At 37.9% G+C, this 24,660-nt stretch overlaps 1 protein-coding gene across 1 annotated transcript in view; it reads right to left on the reverse strand.

Annotated features, from left to right (window-relative positions):
- LOC136413319 (uncharacterized) overlaps positions 1-24,660 on the reverse strand; it is a 133,842-nt gene that overhangs the window by 8,368 nt on the left and 100,814 nt on the right. Inside the window, exons 2-3 of the mRNA XM_066396818.1 lie at positions 14,884-15,089; positions 9,718-9,853 (exon numbers count right to left, since the gene is read on the reverse strand). Coding sequence (XP_066252915.1) covers positions 9,718-9,853; positions 14,884-15,089 — 342 coding nt within the window. The remainder of the gene's footprint in view (positions 1-9,717; positions 9,854-14,883; positions 15,090-24,660) is intronic.

Consider the following 24,660-nt stretch of genomic DNA (forward strand, 5'->3'; position numbering starts at 1 on the left):
TCAATGGCTAAGATGTGAATCCCCCGTATATTCCTCCGATAAATCCCTTCAGAAGTGCAATATAAAACCGCACGCTAATGTCATAAAAAAAATTTGCCGCACGCATGTCAATGTCAATCTCCACAAATATTTTTTACACTGACACATGTCACTTTGATTTACGTGCCATATAATCTTTTACCGTACGTGGCACAGTGCAACTTTCAGTTTGCACGGGCATGCGATGAAGCACATTTACTGCAGGCTCGAAGGAAAAAGATATTTACGTAAAGAATTACGTTCCTAGAATTACTCTTACCGTATTACCGTTATTGAACTTGAATCGCCCCTTTAGTCACTTTCTGAGAAAAATATTGGGATTGGTGCCGTTAAAGATATTATGCCTTGTCTCAATAAATGGGCAAATAAGCAAGATTTTCATATTTACACAGCTCTCTTTAATCCTAAACATCGTTTCAATTCATGGGGCTGCATTATTTGATCAAATTTGAATGATTGATGAGCCTGCTACGTAAGTTTGTTTAATTATAAAAACGTAAGTGTTCAAGGTAGCATCGCAGTGCTGATTAAGTTTTAAATTGTACCACAATGAGGGTAGCAGTTTGCATCTTAGCGATTTTGGCCACCTCCATGGCAACCCCAATAGAGACCGTAAGTAGCTTAAGCTCAGAAAATCAGTTAGAATTTTGATATTCTTTTATGCATGAAGATCGACTCCTTCAACATCAAACCAATCGGCATCCTCCACGTCTCGATTTACGAGGAGATCTCTTTGGTCACTGGAAACAGGATCATTGGTGGAACTGCTGCTGAGCGTAATTCCATCCCCTACCAGGCCGCTTGGATCATCAACAACTCTGAATTCTTCGGAGGTTCCTTCATCAGCATCACCGTTGTCGTCACTGCTGCTCATTGTGTTGATAGGTTTGCTCGTGTGTTTGTGAAGGAGCAGGATTGACGATTTAATTTCAGCGCCACTCGAACTCAAGTGATCATGGGTGCGCACAGCCCATTGATCACTGACGCCACCCAACGCGTTGAAACAACTAACAGGCACATTGTGCACCCCAGGTGTTAGCTCGGTTGTCCAAAACGACATCGCTTTGATGAGGCTCTGAAAAATCGTCCTGACCAAGGAAATTCAGGTGCTGCTTTTGGCCACAACTGACGCTTCCAGCCACATCGGATCTACAGCTGTTCTCTGTGGATGAGATGAAGTTTTACTTTTCCAAATCTACTCATAAAATATTATGTGACTTAATTTAGGAAGGACCAGAGATGCCAGCAATAATATTGCTTCCGAACTAAAACGCGTAGACTTGCAAGTGATCATAAACGACGTGTGCAGAAGGACCTTCAGAAACAGTTTCTAATTTCAGCACATTTGCACCTCTGGTCAAGGAATTGTGGGTGAATGCACTGGTAACTCTGGTCTTGACTCTAGCCTCTGGTCATTGACTGTTAACGGTACCCAAGTGTGTATTGTCTCCTTCGGGAGTGAATCATGCGAATCCGAGGCCTCTTTCGCTTTCTCCAGAGTATATCACGTCAGGAAATAGATCAAAGAATACTTGTAAAATTTTTGTTGATTTGACTTTGAAATCAACTTTATTCAAAGATTCTGCGTTTCAATTTGTTCATATGAGTTTCTGATTTTATGGAGGATTCTCCGTCATTTCCCTGCAGTCATTATTTGCACGCAATAATTTGCACGCAAATAATGACTGCAGGGATTAGGACAATGCAAATTCGGGCTGAGACAGCCTTTGTGCTTCCTTAACTCGCTAATTTTTAATTTTTGATAAATGGTTCATGCTGATTGAGGAAACTTGGTCAACGAAAAAATGCTTTTTTACTTAGGAAAAATATATGTCACAGGAGTATAAGCGTCAATGTGATTTTTGGGGCACAATTTTGAAGGTTATTCAGAAACCAATGAATTCAATTCGGTACACGTGTCCTCTGCAAATTTTACCGCACTGCTCGTTCTTTTAATTCACTGAGTTCTAACCGGTCTAGCTTGGAATAGAGCTTAGTGAACAATTGCTCACTCAGCAATTTTCTCGAGGAAATTTGAGCTGCAGCTCTCCTAGTGACGTAAAGGATCTATTTCCCAATAACTTTTTAAAATTTACATCGAATATTGATCGTTTAGGGATTCCGTCTGGTGGCAGTGGGGCTCAAAAACAAAACCCAATTTCAGCTGGAAGGGAAAAGCGATTTTTTTCTTGTTACGTTCGTGGACCGAGACAGCGTTCGTTTGTCCTTAATTTGCTTATTTCAAGTTTTTAGTAACGAGTCGATTATCAAAATTTGCATTTCGCGACGCTGTACGTTTCACCTTCCTGAAATATCCAGAGAAAAATGCTTCAACTGTAATGATTTGGCGTGTTGTTTTGGCAAGTTCTGCTGAAATTCAACATTTTTTAACCAATGTTTAAGTAACTATGTGAGAGTATCTCTCCTTCTTCATAAAAGGGTATGCGTGGCCCTTTACCTTCAAAGCCATGTCCCCTGCAAACTGAAAAAAATATGGACTTTTTCCTAATTGTTTTTCTCCTTTTCACCATCCAAACAAGCATGAAATTTCCTATGAAACGAGACCGTACCGAGAAAGGTCGGTCAACGGGAAAGTCCTTTTTTACTCTGCGAAAGCCGATATCACAGGACTAAGGGTGTCACTGTAATATTTTGGGCCCCAAATAATCACACCAGCAGGACGAGTTTACCGATTTTTGCAAGCAATAGGTTTTTAAGCGTCCTTCAGAAACCAATGAATTATCAAAGTGCACACGTCTACTGCAAATTTTAACACACTGCTCACTGAGCTCTAACCGGTCTAAGACCGGTCTAAGACCGGTTAGAGCTCAGTGAGCAATTGCTCAGTCAGCAATTTTCTTGAGGAAATTTGAGCTGCAGCTCTTCTGGTGACACAAAGGAGTTGTTTCCCAATAAGACTGAAAAGTACATCGAATATTGATCGTTTCGAGCTTACAACGAATGCATATGAGGCTTACACGGTTCCACTGGAATTTCGATGATCAGGCCGTTATAATGGCAATGGCGCTCAAAAACAAAACTCAATCTCATTTGGTGCGAGAAAGCTCATTAAAGTCACCTAATCCAAACATAAAAATTTAACTAAGCATGAAATATGGCGACACAGCCTGCACCGACTAAAACAGTAGGAAACAAGGCGGAAAGCGTAATAATAACTACTAGACATCCGAAAGTGCGAAATGGGAAAGGCGCCGCATTAATAGGTTTCGGGGCCAGAGTACTACTTTGCATTTTAATGCAAAAGTAATGTAATTTTTGTGAATTGCTGAACTTTTATATTAACCGAATTAGCCGCTAGAAAAACGGGTGGTTTAATTTTGCAAGAATATGGAGAATCAACTGATCCTCAGTTAGAATGATAATCAGGCAAATCGATTTAACGGAGCAAATTGAAAAAAAAGCCTGTTTGCGGAACGCATTGAAATTTGAGGCCATGTTTGCTAAAATGATGCAGACTGTAATCAGATTAATGGACCTTTTGTGCGTTAACCGTTATTATCCACCACCCGAATATTTGCATCAGCAGTGGTTACGCTGATTTAGCTGCTTCAACTACCTCTCTGCGGAAACTTAAAAACACCGAATGGGAGGAACATTCTTGATTTACTATTGTACAACGGCAGAACCTTGTTCCTTCTTACAGCACGCGTATTTAAATATAAATAAATTCAACTTTAGAATGCAGAGCTCGGTTCCAACCCAACTCCATTAAGCTAAGATGAAGGCAAGTTTAAACAGCAGAGAAGCGGAGAATAATGCATTGCGGTCTTTCGGGACTTATTAGTCAAACCGTTAAGAAATTTTGTTTTGCAGTGGCGTAATACGCCCATTCTTAACATACATTTCAGCCTTTAAGCAGCGTTAATTAAGCCGCCGAAGGGAACCTGCCAAACGGCCTTTAGTGCCGAGTTTGAAATTGAAATACGGAAAAAAGGACCTCCATGTATCCAGAACTTTGACAATCCCTCGGAGTTACTATTCCGGAACTCGATCGCCAATAAGTTCTGGGGATTTTCTTGCTGCACTGATACAAGATCGGCAATAAGATGAAAGTTTTGTCGCAGATTTGCTCAAATTTATGAAGAAATTTACGAATAAAAAGTATGAAGAAGAGATATCCACGTTTCCCGCCTTCCTGTGTGTTAGCGCCCCGAGAAGCACGTCCATAGAACCAACTATGAGGACCCTTTCCTGAGAGGCTCAGCTCTGTTCACACGAATCAGAGCATTCTGCAGACTGCAGGTATTGTTATTTATTGGAAAAGCTGTATGTGTGGACTTGCCATGTGATTCATCATCCTCAGCACAATCTGATTTGGAAGGGACTCGGCAGGCTTGCTGTACGGAGCGGCCCAGAAACCTTGATACCATTCTTTGGATCCAAATGTTCTTTAATTTATGTTCAAAATTTTTCCCGGATAAATCCTCTGTTCGCACGCGACTTAAATTAACAAGAAGCGGAAATTTTGGAGATTGTTTTGGAACGAACCACGAATTTTTCCCGAAAATCGCAGTGGCTCGAACCCCGGCCAGGGGCGTAGATAACACATGAAGTTCAATGACGATATTTCCTTTAGTTGCAATTTAGAGGGTGCATTTAACGGCTACCTCTCCAAAAGCAACGGCACAAGGAAAAAAATCGTTGTTAATTGTAACATTACGTTTCGGTACAATAATGCTCCGTCCCTTCGTTCATAACTGAAAGATCTTGCGACTCCCACCCCCCTCTTTCTCCTGCTTGAAATTCAGGATTTTTCCAGCGATATTTCAGGGCTCGGAAAGCCTGGAAGAATAATCCTTGAGCCAATTTTAATTTTTCCAGTTAAAAGCGTCCGTTTATCGTGACAGATGACGAAACAACCGAAGCGTCTCAGTCGGTAATAACCGGTCCGAATGGCGCGTTGTCGCAGCGAATCCCGGCTCGCAGGACGAGACGTGTGAATAATGGCGCAGATTTTGGCAGCAGGAAAGCAGGAGCCGGCTCGACAGGATTATGCCCGGATTAACATAAGACACAGCGCGGCTTAGCGTTGCCCTGGCATTGAGTAATTACGGCCGGCTTTTTCATTCACATCGCCGGATTTTTTAAATCGCAATCTTTGTCGTCGTTTATTTTAAGTGTTAAGCTTAACGGGTTTATCCTTCGGCCTGATCTATTTAAATGTCTCCGTTGCCTTCAGCCGACGATAATTTTCTCCTTTTTCTCTCGTCCGTCTTAATCCTCTTAACCTATGCATTATTTATCGCGAAAAAGCGCCCAAATTAGGGCCTTAACTTTTGAACGTCTTAATCCTTCTCCCGGTGGCTAGAGTGAACGCAGCCGGACCGCAACTGCCTTCAAACCCTTCTCACCGTTCAAAAGACACTCTGAAAAATAAGTTGTTTTATCGGAAATTATGTAAATTTCCTTGGAGAGACAAATCGTTCTATTTATCCATCTTACTCAATTTTCCTAAAAGCAACAGCGTACAGAGTTCAATGCCTTGCCTGCCATTACCAGTTTTATGTTTACCCGTTGGTACTCCCATATTGATTCACAGACTATAAACTTTTAAGGCTCCAGTTTGCCTTCTTTTTAAGTAATCAACTGCAACTTTTTAATGGAATGAAACATAAACCTTTAAATGCTCATTTCTTTCTAAGCTTTCTCAAAAACTTATGTGTAAGGCTCAATTATTCTTTTTTTCATTTTTGGAATACCGCCAACATGGGGCTGTTGAGCGATAGAATTGCCCACTATTCTTAGTTAAAACTAACTGAGAATAACACTTACTTTGAGCTTTACTAAGGGCTTGGGCGAACACCTCGTTCCCGCTTTCATAGCAAATCAGTTGCCTTCTTCAGAAGCTAAGAAAAGTGTAGAAAAGACAGGGTGTTCGTCTGAACCGTTAATAAAAAGTAAATGTGATTCTCAGCTACTTTTAACTGAAAACAGTGAGCAACTCCGCCCCTACTAGTGTATGAGGCATTACTCCTAAAAAGGTAAAAAAATAATCAACAATCCGCCTATAGAACATGCCCTAGTTTCCTAACTAGCTGACAAGCTAAACACGCCCTATACGAAGTTTCCAACTGCCCTCCTCAATTCATAATGACAAACATAATTTATTGAACAAAAATAAACTTGTCCGAACAAAACAAAAACTCCGGCATATTCAGTAACCGCAGAAGGACCATTTTCGTCCTCGTTTTGTCAAAGCAGAAAATTTTCCTTTTAGCCTTAAATAGGGAAGATTTTTCATCTCACTACGAGGTCTCATCCATGGAGAAGTAAGAGTTGTGAAACTCGTACCCCCCGAGATATAAAGGTAAACCATAGAGCAAGTAAAATTGAATTAAGATGAGGCTTTGCTTTTAAAATAATTGAACAAAGCCCAGCGAGGATGTCATTTAGGACATGAAGTTCGGTTCTTTGTTTCCGTTTTTCATTTTGTCCTAAAGATGCCCATCTTAACCGTAACAATTTTATGAGACAATAAATAACAGGATTCAGGAAACTTGGGATTAGTTTATATACCTCGATGGACATCTTGGTTCTTTGGTAGGCGATTATTTTTGGGGATTGTTATAGCAGCAGGGATTTCCAAAATTTCCAAGTTATACAGGTTGTTTGAAGTCTCGTGATTTTATTTATAAGAGATAATTAGCGACCTCACAAAAATTCAACTAAACCAAAAACAGCATATTAAAGTTATAGGATAAAAGAGATTTTATTTTCTAAACAGTTTTAAAAAATAATTTTCAAGGACTCTTTTACGAGAAAACGCTCTCACTTAAATCGTTTAATTTTCCAACATTTGAATAGTGCTTTTGGAAGTCAGTAGATTGGTTCCATTCCATGGCCTCCTTAGTCAGCCGATCTGACACCCCGCGATTTTAATCTGTAGTCTGCAACTTTTGTAGGCAATCGCTTTTGGAGAGTATTACAGGCACTAAAAGTACCTTAGAGAGTTGTGAGGTTCACGTACATATATATTATTAAAACGTAGCAGAAATTTCGCTACCTCTCACTGGGTGGAGTGCAGCTCTCATCGCAACAGCAACCCGAAGAAATCGAGTTTTTAATTGAACGCGAATTACATTTTTAAGCCTGCATATAAATCCCCCAAAAAGGCTTTAATTTCGTACCTCTTAAACTTAAACTCAATAATCTCATTAACAACTCTACCAATCCACAGTGAAACTGGACAAACGCGAAGGATTTATTTAATCATTCATTAAAAGCTGCGCTTTACTTATAGAATTTATTGTACCGCTAATTGGGTAAAATTTACTCCTGAAACTATGATTCATTGTTTGCTGTTATCCAGTCTCGATTCCATTAGAAGTTAAATCTTTCTACCAGAAATTGAGGAACAATGTAGGAATTACCACCAGGTAAATTCTCGTAATTAAGCTGCATAAATCTAATTATAAGCTCCTGCTATGGGCTTTTATATTTGCCCATAATTTAAAATTACAATTAATTGAAACCTAAATAATAAATTTAAATTAGATTAATTAAAATTCCGGCGCAAGGGCATGTGGAAAGTAATATGGCTGCCCGGATTACATCGCCATTAGTTTTTTGCGCGAACTATGTAGGTGAAAAATGAATGTTGGAGATTTAATGGAAAAGCCTGTGCGTTCATGTGCTCTCCCATTATCTCCGCAGTTATTTCATTTGCTCGTCACTGGAAGGCAAAACGACGTTATAGCCTTATTTCATGTTTATTCTGAAGTAGAAATTTAATTCGATAAATTATAGAATTTCGAAACAGTTAGGCCAAAGTCAACTTCCTGACGTGGTTGTAATTTTACTGCGATATATTGGTAGAAATAAACTTTTTAAGAAAGTCACTTAATATAAACTTCCAGGAAAGTGACGCCCCATAGCAAAAATATGAAAGGGCCAGTCCTATCCAGGTAAAACGTCACAGACTGTGAACAAGAATCTGCTTTTAATTTAATTGAATAAGACTAAGAAAGTTTAGTTTCAGAACAAAAAGTGGGCGGTTATTGAACTGTTCCTGACTTCGAGGGTTATTCAAAATTTTCTGATCGCAGTAATAAGGTAATATTGATATTTTTCCCAGAGAACTTCTGTAATACCTTGAAAATGTTTTACTTTGCAATCGATATTGCAATAATTATTTCTAGATTAACAACGTAGGGATTATAATCAGGCAATATTGCGGCAGGACAAAAGTATGGCGGGTGCATAAAATACTATTTACCTGCCTGAACGGATTAACTTGCAATTTTAATATGAATTGTAATATCGGAACGTCGATTATAATAATTTTGACCATTGAATTAATGTGTATTAAATGCGTTTTAATAGTTTGTTAACTCCATTAGCTGACATTCCGTTTCAGCCTGCTGCATTAACCGGAACTTGTTTTCTTTTATATTATAATAACATTAGGACCAAAATTTAAAAAAAGTTTACTAAAAGAAAAACTCCGACCATTAATTGATTAATAAATAAAGTACGCCCACAAGCCAAGTCCCGCCCCTTATTCGCTAATTCCACGCAAAATGTGGGAGGGGCATTACCTCCCTATGGTTAAACAATACGTTTTGTAATCGCATCGAAGAAAATAATCCAGAAGGAGTTACCTTAACATTGGAGTTTTTCCTGTAAAAAATTGTCCTGTCGGTTTTTTTTTAAACTAAGATAATTGCATTCAAGATTCCATGGAAAAAAATGAACTGAAAATTAGTACTACTTAATGCCATCCCTACGTCCTTATTAAATAACAAACCAAACTCCACCCCCAGCAGTTATGGAATGAGTAAACCTACCAACTATTAGACTTAAGTAAGAAGATTTGTGGAAAACAGGGGGAAGGAGCGTTTTTTTTATTAAGCATAAAATTTAAATGTTCAGGACTATGATGGTATCAACCAGTCCAAAAGAGAAATAGTTTCTTCCTAGTTTTCAGTCCAGGTCTAAAATTAAAACAATTGAAGTGCTGGTAAGTTTGTCAAGAGCACAAGTTTCATATTAAGTTGGAAACAGAGGCAAATTATTATTGCTCCATTTCTATGGAAATTTAGCTCGCCATAAACTTATCAACATTTCAATGATTTGGCCCAAAGCTGATTACTCTATCTTGAAGCTAATAGAGGACGACTTTAAGAAGAATGTTTCAGACTAAAGGCGGAAGTTTCCTTATTATTCGCAGTATTATTAACAGAGGAGCTCTATTTTTGTTAACTTTTAATGAGCACTCTAGATGAATTCTTTTCATTACGCAAACCTATGTTTAAGCCTTTTTAAAATTGACTTGAATAGGAGTATTTGCACCGCAACTCTTCTGATTAAAAGTGAGAAGGACAAAACTTATACCAATATGACTTTACAAAATTACAAACAGGGCGGAGTTAAAAATTCTAATCTGCCACGAATCAGGTACTTCAGTGGGCGGGTTGAGATACCAAAAAGGGGCGTGGCTAATCTATGAGAATCTTATAAATTTTCGCTTACAGCACAATGTTTTTAATCGAATTTTCTTTGTCGTCGAGTCGAATAAAGGACTTCACGGTCGCATTACTCATTCCTGCAACTACGCCAGTTTAGCTCGCTCAATGAAATCCTGAGATAATACAAAACCTCAATTCGAATCTCGTAATATAGTTTTCCCCTCGGGTATAATTTAGAAAAGAAACTTACCCACAACCATCATGTTAGCGTGATCGGTGACAGTTTCGAAATAAGGAGCTTCCCCGGAGACCTCGCATCTATAACGTCCGCTCGTCGAGAGCTGAACCGCTGACAGGACCACAGAATAATCTGTCGAGCTGTGTAACTGGAAAAGATCACATCAGATCAGTATTTGTGTGTCAAATGATGATAATAAAACGTCAGAATGTTCCCAAGGCTCAGACTTAAAAATATTCGCATTTCCTGTAGTAGTCATGGCGGCAATGCGAAATATGCGATACAATAGATACTTGGGTGAAATGGCGCCGTTTTATTCATAGCCCCGATGCATTATTGACAGTGACATATTCGAAATTCGCAGTTAGAAATACGGACCGAATGCGAAACGTTTTACTCTCGTATCTCCAGGGCAAAAGGTATATTTCGTCACGTTGATGGAAAGCTTAACTCCGTGTTGCACGCTGCATTGGGGACGCAGGCAAATTGAAATATGTGAATTCCCACAAAAAATTCGTATATAATAAAAAAAGGCCTCATGTAAACGATTGCAGAATGTGAAATTTTGGTGAACAATGCGAAATCGATTGTGCTATGTGGAAATAAAACCCTAAATAAATGTTGTAATATTATGCGTTTGACATTTATCGAGGACTGTTTGTATCCATAGGCCAAACGCTGTTGACAACACGTACAATGAAATAATCTCTTAGTGTCCTTTTAATTAACAGAACAGCGTAATCTGTCTCTATTTCAAATTAAATTGAGATGGATGAGTGGTCTGGTCGGACCCTGAAAAAATATCATGATGAAACCAACGTTCCTGAAATATATCTTTCTCGTGACCAATTTATGTCACCAGCGATATGCGAACGGTAAAACAAAGGGATATTTTCTAGTGCAGGGATCGAAAAGTTGCAGTTGAACAGGCATGAAGAAGAGCGGTAAAGACAGGGTAAATTTGTTGCATCGACAAATTCTTGAGAGAGCGTTCAGAGAAATCATGCATATACAGGGTGGCCCTAATTAGACATGTGTACTGTCAAGGAGGATTCAAAAAATCTGATCGTAAGGTCTTGGAGAGATTTGCAAAAATAACTCGTGGTGACCTAAGTCGTTTTTTACAGGTGAATTGTGGCAGAGTGGAATTTTAGGAAGGGTGAACTTAACTGAAACATGCGTATATGATATGGAGTAAATTGGCCTGTACATCTTGAGAAAAATAAGAGCTAGAAAAGTGGTTGAATAGAAGAAGTTGAAAATACTAACCAGTTGGTTTGAAAGCGATTTTAGGTTTTTTCGCTTTTGAGATACTTTTCAAAAACCCAAAACGCGCGTTTGTGAAAAAGTACTGAAATTCCCAATTTGGGGCAGCTTATTGTGCTCTCTATACGAATTCCATTATTTGTTCCCTTTCGATTCTGAGGCGACATAATTAATCTGGTGATCAATTTACAAAGAGTATATTTTCCTTTCCAATGACGTATTACATTCAATTTCCAGACTGATTGTATGGAACAGAACTATTGAGGACGACAAGCGTGTTCATTAACTTACTCAATTACGCTTTTTGAAGGAAGTTCCGTAGTTAATAACACACTCCACAAGCTAAACAAATAAACTGACCAAAAATTGAATCGAATAGTTTAAAATTAATTTCTCGAATAGACATTTTCAGTGCTCTAATAATCGCTTTTAACTGATATTGCGACCGTTATTGGCCGCTGGCCCAGCCGGGCCTACGTGCCCGGAAACGAAACAATGGAGGAAGGAAAATTGAAGATGACAAACTTTCCTCTAAAAATTTTTAATGGATCTGATAGACGAAATGCTTTGCGCATAAATAGGTTTGCAGTTAGCGCTAGTTCCGTACTTAAAAATATATTTTTTCAGGCGAAAATGGGCGGTTCGTGACTAAATTAATCTTTTCATCTCCGACGTAAATTTTTCCGCTGCAACTAGATGAACTACTAACTTGTGAAAGCATCCAGCTTAGACTCTCCACTGACATTTTTCCGAGTCCTAAATTAGGTCCTTTGTCTGCACGTCGCTCAAATAAATTCGCGTTTTTCCCTAAATTAAACTCCTAATTAAATTAGCTTTATGTCTTTTTTATTGTGCTTTATTTTCCACGGAAAAACTTTAATTAAATACAAATGCACTTTATGCGACACCCGAACTGGGCTCATAAATTCTATTTACACTTAATGTGTACTTGCATGTGGAACAAAATCATGCACGAATGGAAAGCTCTTTGTCTAAGCTCTTTAAACACTGACACTTACTGACGGTATTGTTGTTCGCAAGTCATATGGCGAGATTTGGCAACGTATTGTTTCAAGTTTTGGGTCACTACCAGGCATTAACTTCACCTCAACCGAACTTCCAAGTTTGGATGAAGTGACGGACTCGGAATCCCTTAGTTAGAGTTTGGACAAACTTATGCTAGCAATTAGCATATAGTTCTGAACTTGCGAAAAGATTTCCAAACCTCGAAACTGTGTTTGTTCTAAGCCTAAATAGCGAATTAGAATTTAATTCTATTGCTCATTTAAAAAAACTATATTGCTTTTCAATTCAATTGTTGCAAACAACGTGCATTTGAATGCGATTCAATCGCTAATTAATAGTGCAAAATTAACCAATAATGGCAGGAATTGTTCTGTGTCCAATACAAATATGCCATCCGTTATTGAATTACCAAATCTAGTATGGAATATGAAGCCAGACTAAATTTGTCAAATATTATTAATGGACCCTTTAATATAAAATTTGCTCAGGGGTTATTGGACATTATTAAATATTACGTTGGTTGGACAACATCAGAAATTACTCAAAATATCCGATATGAAGTTGAGCAGAACAATTCATTTGTGTGTCATTTTGCATTTTGCCAAAATATTTACGCGTTAGTTTACCGCAATGCGCTTCGTAATTATAGTGAGGCATTAATGACTAAGGGACAATCGGAGGATCCGTCTGCGATTGGGAAAGGGAAAATTGCAAGAAAGCCCAAAAATGCTGCAGGAACATCTTCAGATACCAAACGAACTCGAATTACATCTCAAATAAACGAAAAACCCTCCGTCCTGACCCTTGCATAACTGAATCAAACCCGAAAACTTCAGTTAGATGAAGAAAAATTCGTAGGCGTCTCCAAAAACTTTCTCTTCTTCAGGTGTTTATTTAGAGACAACGTCCGAAATGTCTAGTGCTCCATAATCATCGAAATACTTAAAAGTTCCCAAGATCTCTAGAGAATGCAGGAAAATTTCGAAGTAATTCCGTGACTCTCAACAATCGCTTGGTATCTTTGGGGGGTAATTTGAAGGGTCGGTGGAAAACGATGTGCCTTAGAATAAAACTTGCGAGCTTTAAAACATTGTAGGGATTACATAGGAATATTCTATGCAATTTCGAGGCTTCAAATATCTCAAAAATTAAGAGAATTGTATGTAGGAATGTCTTATTTAAAATGTTCCAATTGAGGCTGAAAACGAAATGATATACAATGCCTTCTATTTGTGTTTTTAAGAACACCGGAGTTGATTTGATTAGTTCAGATTTTAGTCAAGTTTATGCCCAAATGGGAATTTGTAACTTTCCATTTCTAATATATGCAAAACCCAGAAGAATCATCAATAAAAAATCCTTTTATGGGTATGCCACATGTATCTATTTCAATTAAAAATTGTTTAACAAAGCGTTAAAAAATAAACTTAAAAGAAAGCCAGTTGACTTTCCTTCTGATGTTAAAGCTCATTAGGAACGTCTCTCTCAAGTTAAAATGACAAAGAATCGTTCAGGCCACACAGTCAGATATGCAGCAAACATGGAGGAGAACTCGCAAAAATTTTACTTCTTCATCAAAATTCTACACACGGAAAAATATAGCTATTGCTGTTATATTTCCTTGTACTGTTGGTGTCAAGTTTCAAAACCAGTATTTTCCAATGTTTGATTTTTCCATTGGTTTTCTTCATCTTGACACTTGAAAATTTATGATTTTGGATTCTTGAGCTGAAAAGCTCTTTTACAGTCTTCAGTTATCATCACTTTAAAGCAATTACTATTATTGGACAGTCAGAAGAATAGAAATTGCCTACTTTGCACCAACATATAAGTCGATGAAGGGCGTGAATTTTCTAATTTCGCAGGAGGGGTTATAAGTACTTCGAAGCAAAGTGCAACAGATGAGCAAATGGTCAGAGCACCAAACGACCTCTGAAAAACTGAGAAAACTTAGAAACTTGCCTCATCAGTCACGCACGTGCATCTGCGAGTATTTCATACGGACATTTCACCCAAATTACTTACAAGTTTCACTCCAATGTTGCAGATTTGGTGAATTTGATCAGAATCAAAAAACAGCCACTCCATCGCAAATTTATAGATCGCTCAATTCCGAGTATTTCTCTATTGAACTAAAACCGTTCCCAAAACCTCTCTCCAAAGATCCGGCTTACCATTAGACCGAAAGCAGGATTCTTGGCTGTGAATAAGCAATTCATCATATTCATAACGACCATCTAGCCGGCGGGAGCATGCTGTAAACTCGACGGTAATGGCCGCGTTCCATTGATATTGCCCGCTATTAAGAACTAATGTTAATGTTGCTACATCTTGAGGAACGTGCATTTCGCAAGTTTGTTAAAACCCCATAATATTGTATCTCCTAAGATTAGCCCGAAAGCTTCCAGAGTGGCGCTTATAAATTCTCGCAGGAATCTTCCAAAACGGAGCTCCAGGTAATGGTGGAGTCGCGTTCGCACATGTGCGGACACATAGTGAGCATTATTAAATTACACTTACTTCAGCAACAATGTATGCTGAGTTCCCAACTTCAATTAAATAACTTTTAGTTATTTAGGTCGTAATACCCTACTTCATTCGAGAAAATAAATTAACGCTGCCACATTAAAACCCGTACAAGTACACTTCAGAGGATTCCTTCCGGCAGAAATCACACTAAGCTGAACTGTTGGATAGTTTAAGTTGTTTGGAGTTAATTCGATTTGCCTAAATAAAGATAGTAGCCGTGCAGACAATTGACTTCCAAAAACACGATACCCCATCCCGACCCGAAACTTACTCAAACTTTGATCGTATAACTTTGGATGTGTGGCTGCCTTTACACTCCAGTTTGTTTATGTCAAAATAAGTTAAAAACCAACTTACATCCACCGTGACTCCTTGGAGATTGAACACTTGGGCTGGGGGCTGGTTTCGGGGGACGTATCGATAGAACTCGTGCCCATCCTTGTACCATTTCACCGAATACAGGGTTTCCTCGTCCAGCTTGTAGTGGCATTCAAGAGTGACGTCTGTGTGTCGGATGGAGTGGCTGGGAACTAGCAGCTTCTCCAGTTGTAGCGATATCACACCTGAAAACTATCGCATTTAAAGAACAAACTCGCCCCCAATCCAAACAATAATTATCAAATTTTCCCTTGTAAATTAGCGCCGAACTAATTTATCCGATCTGATCAAATCAACAGCAAATTAATATCCCGCTGGTGAACCCGAATTTGATAAATGCGTAAAACTGCTTCCCGTACTTTATGGATATTGCCGGTTTTAATTTGTAAGAGGTATATCCATATATTACCGGCAAAATGTATGACAATGGATTTCTATTGGGTAATTGGATGTGATTTATTTCATTTTCTAGAGCATCTGCTAAACACAATCGGGAGAATTATAACTTCGAATAAAATAGAGACCGAGGAATGATAAATTACCCAGCGTAACATTAAAGTTCTACTTTTTCTCTGTTTTGGTGGAGATATTTGGACAGTCAAATTCGCATTTAAGAGAATTAAAAGAAACTGTAGGTGCACGTCCAAATAATGACTCCACCCTCCGTTAAGATGAACTTTCCCTTTGGAGGGTGCTCCAAATATAATCAACAGATGATACGGCGGCTGGATCCCCGGAGGGTTATATAACGTCTTTTAATCGATTCTTGTTGTTGGATTGCCGATAAGGGAGTCATTCTTTCCGTGTAACTCGCCAGTAAAGCAAATTTATTCGGCATGAAGAGGGATGTCTCAGGACCTTTTTAAATTTGTGTTCAAAGTGAATTGGCGCTGGATTTATAGCTAGTTTACAGGTAGTAAATGGTCTCAATTTTGGAACCCTTGTGGAGGGAAACCATTAAACAATTCTTGCTAATGATGCAGATTAATGCCCTTATCCAGCATGTTTCCTGTCCCGAGCAATTCTACACTCACTTTTAATCTCTCTACAGTCTTTGATTTATGACGATTTTTTAAGGCCCCAATGGGAATTATTTAACGAATATTTTTGGGATTCAACCGAGTTTTCCTAGCGATGTTTGAATACGCTTTTCTCTATTCTGAGAAGTAGTTTCGCAAGCGCTCGTAGTCTGGAAAATTTCATGGCTAAGGAAGATTTTTTGGAGCCCTCGTGAAATCTTGTCAAAAACATCGCAGTTCCAGCGAGACCTTTCTGAAGTTTCTGAGCTAATACTTCTATTCTTGGAAATTTCTTTTAGAACTTTTGCTTTGGAATTGTTGTGGTTTGTGAAACTCTTCTTGAGGTCTCTCATAATCTCACAAACTAGTGTCCTCGGTATGAATGTGGTGGTTAGTAAAAGATCTTTCCGGTGGATGAATAAAAGTTTTGCCAGGTGGATGCAGGTGGATTTTCCAGTAGATCTCGAAGAAGTCATTCAGTTTTTCAAGCGTTTGAAACTTCGAATCTGTGACTGATTGAATATGGTATGTAGACTGATGTGGGGCATGAATTGTGTAATTTTTAAAATTCATTCTTTAAAAAGCCTCGTTTAAAGAATTACCGTCATAAGCTATAAACAAACATTCACGTGTTTGTTTACAGATGCAAATTCTTAAACACGACACCGATATCAATTATCAGCGAACTCCCTCAAATAACCCGGATAACAATTTTCATATGAATTATGTAAACTTAAACATTAGTCCACATGCTCTTACTGCCTCTCTTAATGCCAGACTATAATTAGTTCACGTTGAGCAACAATTCGCCCCGAAACTCGATCCAGTTAAACTTCTCTCCAATGATACTTCAGGAGTTTCCCAATTATGTATTAGACAATATCGTTTCTCATATAGATGGAGTCGAGAAACGCGTGTTCGCCTTATAAACAGAGCCTTATTAGGAGCCAAGGTGCTCGGCGAAATATTACATTATCAAAATTGCGGTTTTACGAGAATTAACATGAAGGTGTCTCTGAAGAAATTGCAGTGAATTTGTCGCCTTAAGAGCTAAAAACGTGCTCCTTGTTTGACCTAAAATGCCTTTCTCTAGCTAGAATTCCATAGGGGCAACGTTTGCCCCCTAAAATCCTCAACATTCAGACCGAAACCTCGGTGTTGATTAGCTAAAAACGATCGCGAGCAAATCATAATATATCCCGAAAATTCCCGACGCGAGGCGGTGGGATTGAACGATTTAATCCATTTTAGCCGCTTAACAAATTTGATTATAACTCCGTATGAATCCTAGAGCTCGAAGTTCCTGCCGATCCGGATTTGTGCATAAGAGCTTATTGGAAATTTAAATCTGGATAAGAGAGAGCTGTTCCAGACAAGCCTGAACGGTTTCGAGTGTCTCGATTTTGGAACGCATGACTGCGATCTAAGTAACTTTGCTTCAAGTTTTTTCGAGATTAGCCAGGCCAAAGTGTTGACGTTAGAAAAAGGATAGGAATGCGCCTATAAAGAGTACTAAAAATTCTTTTGAATGCAAAACTCACACGAAACTCACAAAGAGCGATCAAATAGAATTATCAGAATACAGGGTGTCCAGAGATTTCTTTGCCAAACTTCAAAGGGTGATCGCTTGAATTATTTCATGAAGGGAAATGCATGTATTATAGGTTCTCAAAAGCTCCGTTTACCAGATTTAGGGTGTTAAAGTTTTAGTTTTTTTTGCGGTTTTTGAGATTTTGAACCCTCGAACTTTTTTGCGGTGCGCGCCTGACCGCTGAGTTCCATAAATTCAAATTTCCTGCCGCTTTTTGTTTGGTGTTAAAAGCTCGATGGAGTCAACAACATCTTAGTTAATGAAAACGAAAATTAATATATTTATGACGTTGGCCAGGCCCTTTAAACACTTCCCACAATTTAACCCGACATTGGTGTTATTTCCACTTTATTTCCAGAGTCCTCTATCAGTCTGTGTGGCATTTTCCAGCACTCTCAAACATATTTCTTCTTTTACTCGGGGAAACATACTCAAAATTCCATGGAAAATACATCGAATTGCAATTTTCAAATATACGAAATAATCAATCAACCTCGAATCTTGAAAGGACCTCTGATGCCTTCTTTAGAACGTCTATAGCCCATCTCCGAGGCAGGAAATATAACAAAGTTGTATTGAAAGATATTTGCTCTATAGGGTTATCGGTAAAAGACTAATAAGGGCCGGAAAGATGAGTTCGCTTTAATGGTTTCCAATATCGAGTGAGATCAAACGTAACATTATAATTATGCCTCCAGATGGAGTTATACTAAACCATTTAGATGGCAGAGTCAAGTCCCATCTTGAGGTAGTTCAGGTTAGACTCACACCGGAAACTTTTCATCTATCATCAAAAAAACAGTACAGTAGGTTTCATTTAAAGTGACACAATTTATTATCCCCGAAACCAAATTTAAAATTTTAAAAAATTTTGAACAACTATTGCTCCTTATAAGATGACTTCTAATGTGTATAAGAAAATTTTTACTTAAGGTCATTCAAAGGACATTTCAAGGCCAACTTTGTTTTTTTAGATAGTACCCCCATTTTTTTGGTAACTTTGCAAAGAGCTTAAAAAAATTAAACATTTTTTGCTGAAAAAGTTTTTTTCTAAAACTTCTCATTTTTCAGAATTCAACAAAATTTAAACTGACACGTTTAAAATAATACATGACTTAAATTGCGAAAAAAACTTTATTAATGGAAAATAAAAATTCACAGATTCTAAAAATTAACCCAAAATCAAAGAAAATTATTATTTTTAAACATTTATCAGTCGAACATAAAAGCCATTTTTTCACTAGAATTTACTCCTAAATTTCTTTTGGGAATATCGAATTTATTTATAAATTTCAAAGGAACCTTTAAGACGAAACTAATTATTTGTTTTTCAACTAAAATTGTTAATTTAAAAGTGAAATATGGAGAACTTTTCTAAAGAAAACAAAATTCAAATGATATTAGCTTATGGAAAAAGTGTTCAAAACCGCGCTGAAGTTTATCGGATTTATGTGTAAAAATTCCCTGAAGAAAGAACACTTACGCATTGAACTTTTTATCGAATAATCAAAAAATATTTTGAAAGTGGCAACGTGGAGACAAGTAAAAAAAAAACATGAAAAAACTGCCACCAATGGAAATAACCAAACAGCTATTTTAGCGGCTGTAACTGTTGATCCCCATGTAAGTTGTCGTCAGTTATTAACAGATTCGGACATTTCGTTGGCCAGTGGGCATCGCATTTTAAAATTGAACATGTTGCATCTGTATTATGTTTCCCTCCACCAAGAATTACATGGCAGCGATATTGGACAGCAGGTGCAATTTTGTACTTGGATAAGGGAAAAATTAGATTTGAATAAAAAGTTTTTCTTCAATGTACTTTTTTTCGATGAATCCACTTTCACGAACCATGGTGAAGTAAATCGTCACAATCTGCACTCTGCACTATTAGCTCCTTGAAAATACTCACTGGCTAAGGCAAATAGAACATCAAAGACCTTGCTAAATTAATGTTTGTTGCGGCATTGTCCGCAACAAAATAATCGGACCATTTTTTATTGAAGGCACTTTAAATGGAGAGAAACATCGTAGTTTTTTGTTGAATGATCTACCGGGTTTGTTGGAAAACCTTACTCTTGGCCGACGAGTTACTTCGTTGTATCAGCATGATGGATGTCCAGCCCATTTTGCTTTTGTAACATGAGATGTTTTACATGAAATGTTTGGTGAAAAATGAATAGAACGTAATGGTCCAATGAATTGACCACCCAGATCACCTGAGTTGACCTCAATAGAATTTTATCTTTGGGTTTATTTTAAAGAAAAAGTGTACATTCACGTCCCAACAATTCCGGATGATATGAAAAACCGTATAAGAGCAGCTTGTGAAGCTATCACTGAAGAAATGATTGGAAATGTTTCGAGACCGTTTACCATGGAAATTGAAAAACGTCTTGATGCGGAAAGTCAACATTTTGAACATTTGTTCGACTGATAAACGTTTAAAAATAATTTTTCTATGATTTTGGATTAATTTTTAGGATCTATGAATTTTTATTCTCCATTAATAAAGTTTTTTTCGTAATTTAAATTACGTGTTATTTTAAACGTGCCACTTCAATTTTTGTTGATATTTGAAAAATGAGAAGTTTTAGAAAAAACTTTTCCAGCAAAAAGTGCTTAATTTTTTTAAGCTCTTTGCAAATTTACCAAACAAATGGGGGTACCATCTAAAAACACAAAGTTGGCCTTGAAATGTCCTTCGAATGATCTTGAGTAAAAATTTGCTTGTACGCGTTGGAAGTTCAATTTATAACAAACAATGGTTAGTTGAAACTTTTTTTTAATTTTAAATTTGGTTTAAGAGATAATCGCTTGCGTCACTTTAAATGAAGCACCCCATATAATCCAAAGAGCACATGCACACCAGGAACGCGGATGTGGCTAGTAATACATGTGGTCGCATGGACATTAAGAATACGAATTTGACTACTGACAACTGTATCTTTAGTCCGTATTCGATTGTGCTGGTTTGTTTGAAGAAATAATGGTAGTGCCACCAATGTTCTACCACATTTGTAAATGTGTCTTTGGTGTGCGGCCGAGTGTGGTGTGCGACTTATGCGCTCAACAAAGCATAGCATTTTAGATCACAAAAGTTCTCGCAAAACTTCTCCCCATAGCACGTGATTCTGCCTTATTTTAACAGAGATATATCCCCGGATTGATTCAGTTTAATACCGAAAGTTTCGAGTTTAAATTAAGGTTTCTTTGGTAAGCTAATCTGCTGATAAATAGCGGTTGTGTAAAACTTTAAATATGAAAATGCTTCATATTCCGCACACAATTTTACTTATTACAAGATTGAGATATATTGCGAGAGTCGAGTTTTCCGAGGCTTTTAAGGCAATTCCCGTTAAAAGTGTAGCCGACCACAATTTATGGCGAGGCAAATTAGCTCGACTCGGGTGTGGTTTTATTTTTCGAGGGGAAAGATTTCCTGACAACAGGGCAACTATCGAGGGCTTTAATAGAAGATTATGGAAGTGCAGCCCTTTGTTCGCTGTCAAAGTTTGTTTGCAGCCGACACGAAGAATTCCATATCGGTATAAACCATCTCGGTTGTTTAAAGAGTAGTTATCGGAGCATTAGAAACTTAAATGGATTATATTCCCTCTGGGATGTTGGGGAAGTGCTCGAGCAAATACCCATTCTTAGCATGAAAACGATCTGTAATGCTGCACGTGCACATATAACCATCAGCCGGGGGGATAATGTGCAGGCAAAAGGGCCGCGTTATAGTATTTTCAATAAGACTAGAAAAATCCATAAAATTAAGACAACTGTTCGTGTATCGCTTACGTGCCACCATTAGTTATCCCGGAAAGATGATTGTGTTGAAAAATAACAATGACATGACAAAGCGTTTTTATTTCGATTTTCTTTCTCATTTTCCTGGAGTCGTCAACAGGATTTAAAGCACAAATCCCACTTGTGACTTCCGGAAATCATCAATCAAACGGTGCTCGGCAATACTCACACAGCTAAATTTTCATTTTACAAAATCACTTAATCCTGCAGTTGCTATTCAGAGGATCTACCTCTCCTGCATTATCGGAAAAAATTGTTCATGAAACATATTAGCCGAGTTAAAATGGCTTCCACAAATCTCTGCCTTTCAGCAGACGGAACAAAAAATGCTTCGTTATTTTTTTGTCTGATTTTCCACGTCATTTCGCCAGATCCGTCAACCGGATTTAAAAACACGTATCCCACTCCTGACTTCGGTAAATCATTAATCAACGCCATAAAATGACCGGACAAAAACAGCCATGTTTCTTTCATGTACACTCTCCCTCGTTGCTAACTAATCTCCTAAATACGCCTGACGACGTTTCTTATCGAAGTCGACTTCATTTTTTCCTTGCTTTATTAGTTTTTATTTTGCGTAGATAAATGTAGGAGAGCTCGTTTTTCAGCTGTCGAAAAAGGATCCGGAACGTTGCAATAAAGGTCTTTTTTCCATTGGTTTGTCCATTGGCGGATGGGAGTCATAAATAGCAGTTTGCGGCTTGCAGATTACATAATTGTAGCCGCAAGCGCCAATCTTTTGAGGACAAAATCTATGGGCCTCGAATAAAGTTATAACTGATATTGTTCCCAAAGGACAATTTCTGTTTAGCCAATTCCTCCGGCACGTCGCTCGATTCTCCACCCCCTTGACGATTTTAAGGTTATTTCCTCCCCCTGCAGTTCCTGTTCGATTTGTGCAATTCACTCAAATATGCCATAAAAGGTGGTGAGCCGCTTTGAATGAATTTTGTTACGTATATGGGTGTCGATTGTGCATGACTTCCCGCACGTGAAAGCTTAAATACAAAGAGAATTACATCCCCTTAAAAGTGGGATTGTATGCAGGGTTGGCATCATGATACAATTGACTTGACATGTATGTGCACGATACATTTTCAGTGTCGTAAACCGATTTTACCGTTAGGTCTGCCATAAAATTAGTCATTTAACATCAGAAATTTGAAAAATTTCAAGGAACTGCGAGAATGGTCTCGGTCTGTATCAGTCCGAGATGGTAAGACCAAGACTTTAATTTCTACTTGGAGATCGAGTCCTGGACTTCCTCGATCTTGGTGTGCAAAGCCAAAACTGGCACCAGGGCAATAAATCCAGATCCTCGGAAATCTCAGTTTCGAACAGAAAACTTTCTTTAACACGTTGCTTCGCTCACTCACGTAAATCTAATCCGGATGAATTAAAAATTTTTTCAAGTATTTTTCTGTGATGTGAAAATTAAGACGAACAATTTCACATTCGAGGATCTCAAGGGGCTATGTGATCTATGTTGAAAGTAAGAAATGCGTCGAAAAACGAAAGCAGGGAAGTACTAAGTAGTACTTGACTGCACTTCATTAAAGTCGCTTTCCAGCATGCGACAATTTAACATCGGTAAAAAAGTCTTATAAAAAACTTTTGGAGTTCCCGCAAAAATTTCTAAAATCGACGAAGTGTAGGTGCGTCCCCCAATTTCCAAATTTTCATATTGGGCCCTTTTTTCTATCGAACCTGGCTGTTTAAACTGAAGCCCTAAAGACCTCCAAACGGAATCGGAGGCACATTTAAAAATCCCATAGCAAAAATTAAAAGCCGGCTCTGAGCTTGCAGGCCCATTGACGATCAATTTCTTGCCTTGTTAGACCGATTGGTCCTCAAGTCTCCGCGCTGAAAGGCTTAAAAATCTCAAAGAGCAGCTACCCTGAGACCTGAGAAATCAGTTTCAATTGGTGAATTTTTTCCAACCCGGATGTATCATTCCAAAGCTTCAACTCCCCACATCTAACTAACTAAACCAAGATATCACGTCTCCATAAGTGAATCAGGCACTTGGAAACATCCCGCTCAGATCAGGAATCTTCAAACTTTTGGAATACTAAATATTTTAAATGCAGAGATAAACAATAAACTCTGAAAAGACAATTTTAATGCAGACGATAAAGGTCGCCTTTCCCTCGGGAGTATTTTGTTCCTGTCGTTTAAATAAGTAATAAACGGAATTCGTTTTCTTGCTTCTAAAAAGAACGAAACCGTTCGCAGAGACCCCATTTAAGTTGTTTATCTGAAAATTGAGTTCTGCTCATATATGATAAAATGTCACAAAATCGAAAAAGAGCTCGTCACAATAAAAACACAGCTGGATACCTCCGTAGGCATATTGCATTTCTCGAATGTGCGAGAATTTGTGCAATGACATCATTATTTCACCTGTAACACAGTAATGATACAGGTATTAATTAATAAACTGGCGTCTAATGCAATCAGGAGGTAATATATAATTCTGACTCGATTTTAGGTCGATATCGACTCTGCACATGCATAATGCATTCCAGCTTATCAGCGGTTAATGCATCAACCGAGAAAAGTGGAATATTTCAGATTACAAACTGCAAGTGTATATACATAGATCAGGCTTCATCTTTCTATATCCATGGGGGTAGTATTTTAAGTCGTCGATGCGGCTCATAAATTTCCTCTATACTCTCTACCTTTTCCCTGAGGCCCTGCTTTGATGCTTAATTCCACCTGAAAATAAAATCTACTACGCGAAGCCTCAGATAAATTCTTAATGTCGTTCTTTACACAAAAAGTGCTCACTCTGAATGTTGTTTGCCTTTTAAAATAAATAAAATATTAATCCCAATAAGAACTGAAGCAAATTTATCCCGGCAACAATGGAGAATACTCAAATGATTAGCTCATAAAGAGACCCTCAGGAAGAAAGGTAAATTAATGATCAGCACTAAGCATTAAACGAGGAAATATTGCCGCATTTTCCCTGTAATTTTCCAATCAATTCTCGGCTTGTAGTTTGCTGTAAATTGGACATTAACAGTCTCAAGCCTTTAATAACGCAAAATTGAAAATAGCAGTGCTTTATCATAGGCCTGAGTAATGAGAAATCTTAATCAACTATTAAACGGGCCACAAAGTTTTTGATTCAATCAGACCCCTGTCAAGAATGAAGCTTTTAAAATTTCCGGGATTTATGTTAACATAAAAGTTTTTGCTCTGGAGTTTTATCGTTCCTCGCATCGCTTCACACATTGAATTTACTTCAGACGCTGGGGGGAAATAAATGGGTTTACCAACAACATTATGAATAATTCGCAAATTAACGCATTACAAATCTCGATT

The sequence above is a fragment of the Euwallacea similis genome, chromosome 13 (assembly GCF_039881205.1).
Source record: "Euwallacea similis isolate ESF13 chromosome 13, ESF131.1, whole genome shotgun sequence".
NCBI lineage: Eukaryota > Metazoa > Arthropoda > Insecta > Coleoptera > Curculionidae > Euwallacea > Euwallacea similis.